The sequence below is a fragment of the Thalassophryne amazonica genome, chromosome 3 (genome assembly GCF_902500255.1).
Source record: "Thalassophryne amazonica chromosome 3, fThaAma1.1, whole genome shotgun sequence".
Lineage (NCBI taxonomy): Eukaryota > Metazoa > Chordata > Actinopteri > Batrachoidiformes > Batrachoididae > Thalassophryne > Thalassophryne amazonica.
The window spans coordinates 121,551,222-121,563,420 of NC_047105.1; the positions used below are offsets into that span (position 1 = coordinate 121,551,222).

General features: G+C 39.7%; 1 protein-coding gene across 2 annotated transcripts in view; it reads right to left on the reverse strand.

The window, feature by feature from the left end:
* Positions 1–7,611: 7,611 nt before the first annotated feature.
* Positions 7,612–12,199, reverse strand: part of cdk18 (cyclin dependent kinase 18) — a 170,890-nt gene continuing 166,302 nt past the window's right edge. For both annotated transcript variants that reach the window (XM_034167396.1, XM_034167398.1), the window contains one exon: positions 7,612–7,960. In XM_034167396.1, coding sequence (XP_034023287.1) covers positions 7,926–7,960 — 35 coding nt within the window. In that variant the 3' untranslated portion in view covers positions 7,612–7,925. The remainder of the gene's footprint in view (positions 7,961–12,199) is intronic.

Below are 12,199 nucleotides of genomic sequence, written 5' to 3' on the forward strand. Positions count from 1 at the left end.
TCACAGAGAATCTGTGGACAGCTGACATTTGTCGTTGTTATGCATATGTATTTTGGTGTCTTGGATGAATGCTGCCAAAATGGAATGTCGATAGGACTAATATTTTTGGAGAAGCTATGGATATCAGCTAACACAATAAGTGGTTGCTAACTACATTCTGGACTCGCATGGGGTGATAAATCATCTTATGTTTAAAAGTTGTGAGTGCGTGATTTTATTTAGGAAGTACATAATATAATTGGAAATACGTTAAAAATACATGGATGACACAAGAAAGTGAAAACACTTATTTTTAAATGAACTACAATGGAAATGGCAAAATAGAAGTAAGAATAATAATAATGATGACAAAGACAATAATAATAGTGTGTATATGATGTCAACCTAAACAATTTCTAAATACATTAAGACAGTAATTATCATTTTAAAAAAAATTACATAATTAACAGGAAATATAAAGGGTTACATTCCTCTACGAAAAAATTGTTGAGGCCTAAGGTACCCAGTCTGGAGCCCGTGGATGCCCACAGGTAACATGTTAGTCTATATATTAATAACCAAGTGGACTCTGTGTGCATGTGTATGGCTTCGATCATGTAGAACCTGGGGAGAGCCTGACATCTGTGGTTGGTATGCTTAAGCATTTTGGGTCAGGAAGAATGCTGCCAAAATGCAAAGCTGATGGGGTTAATATTTTTGGAGAAATTAGGGATATTGGCTGACATCAGTGAACCATGGACTTGAATAATTAAATTCTGGACTCAAGCACCATTCCAGCAGGGGTCAGTAAATCACATATATATTAAAAGCCAAGTGGCCTCTGTGTACGTGTGTACATGTATGAATTTGATCACAACAAACTAGGGAGAACTGACTTTTGCCAATATATTTTGGGTCAAGGATAACGCTGTCAAAATGTAACATTGATGGGACTAATATTTTTGTGGAAACTACAGATATTAGATAATGATGTTAATAATTAATAATTCTGGACTTAGATGCCATTCCAGCAGGAGGCAGTAAATCATTTTTATATTAGAAGCATGCGTGTGTGATTTTATTTAGGAAGTTCAATGTAAGTACATAATATAACTGTAATTACAGAGATGACACAAGCCCGCGTGAACTGACTACAGTACTGTGTTTGACTATTAAATTACAGTAAACAGCTGTGGTTGCCAGAATAATTCTGTGAAAAATACAGTAAAGGAATATAAATGCCTTTACTTGAACAATCTGTAAATTTTCGAGTATGAACCTGTTGTCACTTAAACAAACAAACAAAAAAACATTTTAAAGCAATAAACTAAACATCTTTCTTTCTGTTTCATTAAGATCAAACAGAAAATGCTTTTAATTTTTTTCTATAGAATTTAAATGCAGTTGTCTTTATTGTACCCTATTCAATGACATATTGGGTTTCTTCCATTTTGCATCAAAGGAGCTTTGGTTTAGGTACCACATTTTGATTGGGATAGTACTGTAAAGCTGTTGTATGTTACAGAAGGCAAACTGTACCATAACAGTATAAAGCTGGCAACTATAGTTGCCAAGAGTTTACTGTAATTACCAGGAAATATATTTACTCTGCAGGTTGTTGCTGGCCTACAGCACAGTTGCCTTTTGCTTCCACACACCAATTGTGCCTGACCAGTCATGTTTTGACAAACACAGCCAATGAGTGCACATGGAATCATGATTTAAAGGACATGGATGCTGGACATGAAAATCATAACTGCATTGCTGGACGCTTGCAGTAGACTATGTGCTGTTTTGCATTGGGTGGAAGATAGATCAAATTTAATAAGCATCCACAATGTGCATGTGGCTATGCTTCAAGCAATAAATACAACCTGCAGATTATGACACAGGCCCTTTCCTGTGAGCTACAACAGTGCAAGATGCAAATGTTTGAGAAATACAAGTCAAGTCAATTCTGGTTGCATGCAAGGGTGCAATGCATCCACTGCACTACGGGACTGCTCCGGGCCCCAGATGGCAATCAATCAGGCAGATAATCAATCCATCCCCATGTCTTGAAAGTAACATCTATCTGCCACAGGTGAAGCAGCTCCTGACTGGAGCTCAGGTGAAGCATGGGCATCCCCTGGGCCCTCTCCAGCCACCGGGGTCCTCAACACTGAGGCAACTGTCCAAGTCTCACGACCTTACAGTAAAGGCAATATCACTGAGCTGCGACAGCCTGTAAACGGCATCTGCAAGGAAATTCACACATTTCGGCGTTTGCATCCATTCGCCATCCTCTCACCTTAGTCGCTGGGTGGTGCCCATGATTTGCTTGATTTTTGAATAAACCAAAAAAATCCCTGTGATGAACTCCCTTGTCAAATCATCAGGAGGGCACCTCATACCCCTCACCAAGTAGTCTCTATGACTCAGGACGTGCGCAACAATTTCCGTGAGGGAGTCTTAGCAAGGGATCAATTAAGTTCTATCTAATCCAACATGTGAGACAACCTATGAGGGGTTGGCACAGACCTTTCTTTTTACAACCCCAATTCCAATGAAGTTGGGATGTTGTGTAAAATGTAACTAAAACCAGAATACAATGATTTGCAAATCCTCTTCAACCTATATTCAATTGAATACACCACAAAGACAAGATATTTAATGTTCAAACTGATAAACTTTATTGTTTTGTGCAAATATTTGCTCATTTCGAAATGGATGCCTGTAAGATGTTTCAAAAAAGTTGGGACAGTGGTATGTTTCCCACTGTGTTACATCACCTTTCCTTCTAACAACACTCAATAAGCATTTGGGAACTGAGGACACTAATTGTTGAAGCTTTGTAAGTGGAATTCTTTCCCTTTCTTGCTTGATGTACAACTTCAGTTGTTCAAAACAGTCCGGGGTCTCTGTTGTCATATTCTGCGCTTCATAATGCGCCACACATTATCAGTGGGGGACAGGTTTTACTGCAGGCAGGCCAGTCTAGTACCCGCACTCTTTTACTATGAAGCCACGCTGTTGTAACGTGCAGAATGTGGGTTGGCATTGTCTGGCTGAAATAAACAGGTACGTCCCGTCACAGATGTGTATGTTGACCATGCCATGGGCACTAACACACCCCATACCAACACACATGCTGGCTTTTGAACTTTGAGCTGGTAACAATCTGGATGGTCTTTTTCCTCTTTTGTCCGGAGGACACGACGTCCATGATTTCCAAAAACAATTTGAAATATGGACTCATCAGACCACAGAACACTTTTCCACTTTGTGTCTGTCCATTTCAAATGAGCTCGGGCCCAGAGAAGGCAGCTGCATTTCTGGATGTTGTTGATGTATGGCTTTTGCTTTGCGTGGTAGAGTTTTTACTTGCACTTGTAGATGTAGTGACGAACTGTGTTAACTAACAGTGGTTTTCTGAAGTGTTCCTGAGCCCACCTAGTAAGATCCTTTACACAATGATGTCAGTTTTTAATGCAGTACCGCCTGAGAGATCAAAGGTCACGGGCATTCAATGTTGGTTTTTGGCCTTGCTGCTTATGTGTAGAAAGTTCTCCAGATTCTCTGAATCTCCTGATTATATTATGGACTGTACATGGTGGAATCCCTAAATTCCTTGCAATTGAATGATGAAAAACATTGTTTTTAAGCTGTTGGACTATTTTTTCATGCAGTTGTTCACAAAGTGGTGATCCTCACCCCATCTTTGCTTGTGAATGGCTGAGCCTTTTGGGGATGCTCCTTTTATACCCAATCATGACACACAATTAGTGTCCTCAGTTCCCAAACACTTATTGAGTGTTGTTAGAAGGAAAGGTGATGTAACACAGTGGTAAACATACCACTGTCCCAGCTTTTTTGAAATGTGTTGCAGGCATCCATTTCAAAATGAGCAAATATTTGAACAAAAACAAAGTTTATCAGTTTGAACTTTAAATATCTTGTCTTTGTCATATATTCAATTGAATATAGGTTGAAGAGGATTTGCAAATCATATTCTGTTGTATATGATAGGAGAGGAACAGTGCTTCTGCAAGTGAGTGAACACTCGAGCAGCCTCCAGCCAAACCGCTCTGCAGCCAGCTGACCCCACCCGATGTACACATGTGCTGGGCTTGATGTACGAGCTGCAAGAACCAGATTCATTGTGTTTATTTATTTATTTTTCTGAGAAAAGAAGTGGAAATTAAGTTTAATGCTCCAGGTCAGCGCACATCCTCCATGTGTGCGCGGGCTGGACATGTGTTGTTGGGCTATGGGCAACCTGCACAAATCAGATTTATTGTTTTTATTTTTTTGTTTAATTAATGAATTAATTTATTATTCTGAGGACAGCAGTGGATTAAGTTTAATATTTTCTGTATGTGATTTTTCTTGTTGGGTTTTTTTCTGCTTGGACTTTGGCTTTCCCTGTCTCTCTTGTCTGTCTCTCTTGGTGCTTGGTGGTGGGTGGTGCACACTGTCTGGGCCACCCGATGTTCTGGAGCTTTCCAGACACCTGTTTCACCAGTTCATCACCTGGGGTATTTAAGCTTCACTGGTTGCACTACTTCTCTTCCAGATCATTGCGTCTTGTGCCTTTGCTTCCAGCTCTGTATTCCGTGTTTTCTAGTCCTGCTTCCACGTTGTGTTTTGACCACCTACCTGTTTATCTGACCACACCTAACGCCTGATGATTCTGATTTGTTTGCTGATTTTGCCTTTCTGTGTACCGGACCCCACTGATTCATTCAGTAAAGGATTTTAAAAACCAGAGCTGTGTTGTTGAGTCCAGCATTTGTGTCCAGATGTCTCTGTCCACCAAACCTGATAATCTGGGAAATTTCACAGCCTCTTTCCCAAAATAGCAACATAATCATCCACATCTGTCCTGAGCACTGTGTCATCATGTCAGCTATGTCAGTGACGCTGAACATCTGCAAGAGTACCGCACAACATTTACATGCAAATTCCCGTGCCTGCAAAGGACGCATCAGTGCCACTCGACTTTAGCATGTGCGGCGCAGACCATACCACTGCTCCTGGCACTGTATGTGTGTGGATTGCTCAAGATTTGTGGCCGTAATTTCTGTCACCACTCTGGATGGGATTCAGCGGACAGTTGCCCGCTATGCATGCACATGTTGGGAGGACAAATTCAGTGAGATTACACATGAGGAAAGTTGCCTTTTTTCCTGTTTTCACACAATGTCTCCTTCTCTCCTCCTCTTCTCCACCAGTCGTGCATCAGTGAGACACTACCCTAAGACAGGAAGTACCAGGACCACAAAGACTTGGATCGTCATTCTTTTGCAAGAATATTAGCATCGCCAAACACCTCTGTCCATCAGCATGACTCTTTAAGCTCGACCTAGGTGTCTCTCGATTTTAAATGGGAGGACCTGGAGAAATGGTTACTGACCTAGAAGAGCTCTATGCAATGCAAATCTCTGACAAATGGATTTTAACCTGCTGGCTTCAGAGTCCAATGTCTGTATAATGCATAAGAGCACAGTTCATTGTCTGGGGGATTCACAGTGAGGAAGTTGGGATGTTGATGATATGTAACTGGTGTGACAAATCATTTACAAAGAGATGCCAATGAAAATATATCACAACTTCTATCAATGTAGGCCAACAGTGAAATCATCAGACAAATTCAATGAATGCCAAGAGTGATTTCTATAGAGTAATTTTTGCTTCATGTCTTCCTTCTTGAATTTACTATCCAGGCGCGACCCCTCACATAATCCATATAGAGCATTTCTAGTGGGTTAGGGCAAACCAGGACTTTGTCTGGACCTGATTGTTATGAGACTAGTTGTTATATGGCTGGGGGGGCCGGGCTGCTGGTTTGTTTCTGTTTTTTGGTTTTCCTCCCAGGTGGCGGGCGTTTGGGACTGAGTGGCTGTGTTGCTGAGGCTGTCAGGACCTCACCCTGATCACCTGCGACTCGTCAGGACTCACAGCTGTAGTGCATCTGGATGGATTGGAACATGTTGGCATTTAAGACTGGAGTGCACAGTGTGTATTGGCCAGAGACGCGACCTTGTGACCAGATGGGTGAGATCGTCGTCTCGGGAGCCATCTCATCAACAGCGGATGCTGAGAACGTCCAGGTTTGATGCACAGTCTGTGAAAGAGGAGGGGGTGAGGTCTCACGCTCGTCAGCACACTTCCTGAGGTACGTTAGATTTTGTGACTAACAGTTATACAGTCAGTAAATGTGGTGTCCCTCACACCTTATTGTATTGAGCTGTTTGGTAGTCATGTATCAGCTTCCACTGCAGTGGAGTTTTGTGAACGGGATGTTCCATGCCTGCAGGTTGGGAAGCTGATCAGTAATCAAGCCAGGAAGTGTTTGCTGTTTGTACACCTTTAAGTGTTCTGTGTGTAGAGTGTGGACTCACATAATGGTTCCTTCTTTCACAGACTCGGTTGTTGCGGCCACCTGGGGGGTGTCGGCGGGGTCCTTGGGTCCGAAACAGCTTCTGGCTCCGGACCGTTAGCGCTGCTGGGAGCGCACCACGCCAGGCCGCACCTTTTTATTATATTATCACTGTTATGTATTAAATTCAGTTATCCTTTGAACCGTGCTCTGCTTATTTCATACTGGGTCCTTCAAACGCTGGTCGGTTCTCCGAGCTGCGTCCGACACATAACACTAGTGCTTGAATATCACAGAACTGGAGCAGATCAGGGTCACAAAACTCATTACTGAACCCAGAATATTCAGGGATATGAAAACTTTCAATGGAGACTTTGCAGTCTGCTTTAACAGCCAATACACAGTGACATGGAAATGACCATTAGCACTACTACTTAGCCTGTGTGTTTGACAAGTCCTAATGTCTGCTGTGATATTGACCTAATGGGCTGTCACAAAATACTGTTTTTAACCTGCATTTTGATGATTTGGAGTCCAGAGACATGCCTACACTTCAGTGCAACTGCAAAATTTCCGACAATTTAGAAACATGTTGAGTAGCTAAATTTGAATGTTCTGGACATCTGCAACCCTTGTGGTAGTGCCAGCTGTGAACACACCTTGAATAGCCAGCGTTTAATGATGTACTCCAGACAGAGATACACAGTTGTGCTCAAATGGTTACATACCCTGGCAGAATATTAGGGTTTTTTTTTGGGCCATTTTTCAGAGAATATGAATGATAACACAAAAACCCTTTTTTTTTTTTCACTCATGGTTCTTCTTCTGGGTTGTCTGGGTGTTTTGGTGGCTCTCCTTATTCTTCTCCTCGCCATACTATGTGTATTTCTTCATAAATGAAGCAAATACAGTCTAAGACATATTCAGTGGCAGCTTTACCACCAGAAAGCCTTGTCCACAACTAACACAAAAGACTCCAAACTATCACTGATACTAAAGGGGGAAACACACGGTATTAAGAACATGGGTATGTAAACTTTTGATCAGGGTCATTTGGGCAGTTTCTGTTATTATGTCTTAAAAAGAGTAATCACAGTTGTTGGACAATAAATGGCTTCACCCAACCATGAACTATGAGTGAAAAAAAGTTTTTGTGTTATTATTCATAGTCTCTGAAAAATGGCCAAAAAACAAAAATTCTGTCAGGGTATGTAAAGTGTTGAACAAAACTGTGTGCTAATACTATGCTAGAAGAATGTTTTTTGTGTGTATATGTGCTGTGTCCAGGTTTTAGTGTGTTTGGTGTTGCTAAATTTGCAATCTCTATATGGAGGGACAGACTATACTGTATCACCCCCCAGCAAACTCAAGTGCAGCACAGGATTATTACCCCAGAAACCCATTGTTTTCCCATTCAGTGGCCATAGAAATGACTGACTGGGCATGGACTTCACATGTACAATACATGCAAGAATGTGCATGGAGATGAACATGCTTGGAATTGTGTTGAGCAGGGTTGGTCTTTGTGCTTCATGGCCGATACCGGCAGTTTCTCCGTGTGGCACCATCCTCCAGTCAATGAATTCTAGAAGATGCTTTGTCTTCGGTTTTTTCCTCGACCTGAAACAGAAAGAAAATGGTTTTAAAATACAACTGTTCATCAAACTATACAACCTCAGGCCCTAACTTACACCCAACACAAAGCAGTGCACACCGCAGTGCAAGTGTCATTGCTAGTTTTCATCCAAAGCAGTCGTCATTTTTGTGACCAGTGCCCATGTTTTTTTCTTTCTTTCTTTCTTTCTTTCTTTCTTTCTTTCTTTCTTCTTCTTTCTTCTTTCTTTCTTTCTTTCTTTTTCTTTCTTTTCTTTTTCTTTCTTTCTTTCTTTCTTTCTTTCTTTTTTTTAAATAACAAGTGTGTTGTGTTCATAGGTGCATTGGTCTTAAAGTGAACTGTGATTAGGCAAAATGCAGATGCATTGCTATCATGCAGCAGCGGAAAGTAGTTGCATCATAGACCACCAAAACAAAAATACTTGTTTCAATAATTTATATGAGGCAATACTGTAATATGCCTCAACATATGTACATTTTGTGGCACTCTTACACTTTATTTGTACACATAGGGATTCATATTAGTGTTTCAGATTCCTCCACTTCACACATGAAACTAAATACCTAATGGAAAATATATTCTGCTTTGTATCGTGTGTGTGGTGTGTGTGTGTATGTGTGTGTACAGTGGTGGGCACCAGCTAACCAAAACTTAGCGTCGATAACAATTAATCAGCTAACTGAAAAGTTATCTTTTATAAAGCTAAACTGATAAACCACCCCAAAATTTATCGAAAGCTATAGCTAACTGATAACTTTCAGTAAACTACTAACAAGCTAATTTTGAGTTTTAAGGCGACCACAGACTCAAACAATGAGGCAGCACTTCTATTTTTGTGCACCCTGCTGGAAGCTCTTGTTTACTACATATCTTGAAGCAGTTAAGAGGAGCTAAGCTCAACTCTACACACACAAAACAAGCCATTATTTCTTAACAGAAAACAGCAGTGCTGCACTGAGGCAGAGGTCTTGGAAAATAAAGCAGTTTTGACTCATGTTTTTTATTAAAATCATCAAATTAATCCAGATAGAATAACTCCATCCATCTATCCATCCATCCATCCATCCATCCATCCATCCATTTTCTTCCGCTTCATCCGAGGTCAGGTCGCGGGGGCACCCCCCCCCCCCCCCCGGGAATAACTCCATTAATGTCAATTCTGTCATTTGTACAAAGTTAAATATAACACATATCTTTTAATTTTAAATAATGCACTAATTCTGAAGTTGTGTAACAAACACAGACAGATGCCAAAGGGATTATGGGTAAATGAGCCTCCACTAACACTGATTGGTTGACTCATTCATTCTATGTAAAAACCAACACATTGATGTGATGTGACGTATTGGTATTTACATATAAATGTGCTTTTGTAAAATATGCCATTTTATTCATATATATATAAAAAAGCCATTTGTAAAAGCCAAAAGTCAAGTTGTTATCAGACAACCATCTGATATAACTGGGGTCAAAATGCATAGAACACTGCCATCTATTGGTGCTCAGACATTCAGACCCTAACCCATCATCCTTTGCGTACCAGTTTTTTTTTTTTTGTGCGCCAGAGAGTTGCTGTGGTTTAAACAACAGAATCCACGATGACAACTGTAAATGAACATTAGGATTATGGGATATCTCAATACTTAGGGAGAATACTGCCATGACTACTACTACCCAGTAGATGGCAGTAGAGACCATAGAGCAAACAGGAAGCGATGCAACTCAGTGATTCTAACTGAAAATATCTTACATAAAACAAACACAATAACAATGTCTATAAACCCAGAGAATATATTCACAAGAGGTTTAGGCACAATATACAAAGAGTTTAATGCTGTTGTCCATGTGGAGCCTGAATCAGAGCATCTTAAATGCATTTCTCTTGTTGTGACTGTACTGAGATTACCCATAATGCACCTGGACACAGCATGTCCACACTAAAACCTTCAAAATAGTGTAATACTTTAAAACTAAGCATATAGCTGATATTTTCACTTTATAAAACTTCAGAAGTGACGTTAATTTAAATAACATGTCCACAAATTAGTTTGGTTAAAATTTTAACCATAAGTTAAAACTGTATGCCTCTGGATGACTTGGGTGATAGTGCCGGTCAGTCAGTATGGTGTCAAGGAGTAACTGTCTTGTGACTAGTTCTCCTCTGATTGCAGAGGAGTAGAGCAGTTTGTCCTGAAACTAGCTTTTCTCTGTTTATAGAGATAGAGCTGTTATCTGCTACAAAACATTTAACAAGAAAGCACAAAAATCTCTGATAACAGACTTAACAAGATTTTCACTGTTAAAGATTTATTTGCTTCACCTGCAAAAACATTAGTGATCTAAAACATGATCAGACCAAAATTTATTGGAAGATAATGGTCAGATGATGGTTTCAAAGTTATCTGAAAGCTAATTGATAATGAAAATATTAGCTTTGATAATTAGTGGTTAGCGGAACTGTGCCCACGTATGTGTGTGTGTGTGTGTATATATATATAACAAAAATATAAATGCAACACTTGTTTTGCTCCTATTTTTCATGAGCTGAACTCAAAGATCTAAACATTTTCTAGTATGCATATTTCTGTCAAATACGTTCATAAATCTGTGTAAATCTGTGTTAGTGAGCACTTTTCTTTTGCCAAGATAATCCATCCCACCTTACAGGTGTGGCAGATCAAGATGCAGATTAGACAGCATGATTATTGCACAGGTGTGCCTTAGACTGGCCGCAATAAAAGGCCACTCTGAAATGTTCAGTTTTATCACACAGCACAATGCCACAGATGTGCACAGGTTTGAGGGAGTTGCCTACATGAGGCCCTGAGTCAGACTGGTGTCCAGGGTGTACCCGACCCTCTTGTCCTATGACTGCTGGATAGGCTCCAGCTTCCCGTGACCCTTGATTCGAGTAGCGGATGCAGAAAGTGAATGAATGGTACTAGTCGATAAAATTGTGTCAAGTAGGCAATTCTCAAAAACTCAGTGATCATACTGGAAGGAACGCACACCATATACAGGACTAGTGCAATATAGTACTATAATCACAATACTAAACTTGTGTGAAACCTTTATAGCAATCTGACAAGGTGTGTGGGCGTCTGCTGTAACTGGATCATCAGCTGAGATTACTTTATACTTGTCATTCTAACCCGGAGGATGACACCATGCACCACCTGACAAATATTACAAAAGATTATATCAAAAAAGCTGGAAAATTATTTTAAAAAAATAGGCAAACAGTGATCATTTCAATCCATTGTGTGCAACTTTTATATTCACTTCAGTTCTGTGGTACTTTGATGCACAGTCATAAAACAGTGTATATGAGGCTATCTGAATATTTTGACTTGTAAATTGCAAAACCCCCCCCAAAAAACTGGAATTTCATTCAATTGTCTAAATATATGCTGGTCTATGGGGCAAATATTTTCTGCTGGCAAACAATAGCAATACCTTGGCACTGCAACTCATTTTTCGTCCAACATGAAGACCATGACAAAGATCATGAGGTGAATGCAAGCAGATTAGTGATTTGGAGTGCAAGACCACTCAGGGGAAAAAATGACAACTGCATTGCTTGAAGACAACAAAGCACACTTGTGCTGTGTGTTGCATTGGTGTCCTTTTGCCAAACCATTATATTCACAAGCTTACTAAATAATAGCATGTCAACATCATCTAATGTTTCACAGTGCCACAAGTAATTTTTATTTTTTTTTTATTTACTGTGAACTTTGTTCAAATACTGATAATTAAGCAAACAAAATGTCTGCAGAGTTTGTGTTATTGCAGATGTTTTGGTCAGAAGCTTCATTACAAGATATACTGTATATCCATGAATACACATCCTGGTTGTATCACTGAAGACACCTTCAATGAATTGTTAGTCTCATTGATTAAAATGTGAACCTAATGAGTATGAGTTTATTTAAAAAGTAAATAATAAATCAAACAAATGTAACTCTTTTTTTCATAAACAGATTGAAGGATATGGACATTCTGCAGAGATGCACGGCCATATCTGAAAAATGTGATTTAAAATTAAACCCAACTGGACAAGTTTTCAATTAAATGCCAGTAAAGAGGATTTCCAGTGTTTTTCAACCCAAAGCCCAATTTAAGTTGTTGAAACAGTAAACTTTATTGATGGGAGGAAAAATTATGATACGTGGTCCAGATATACTTAACACGAACACCATTGTGGACTAAACAGCTACACAATAAATTTTGCAAAGTAAAAT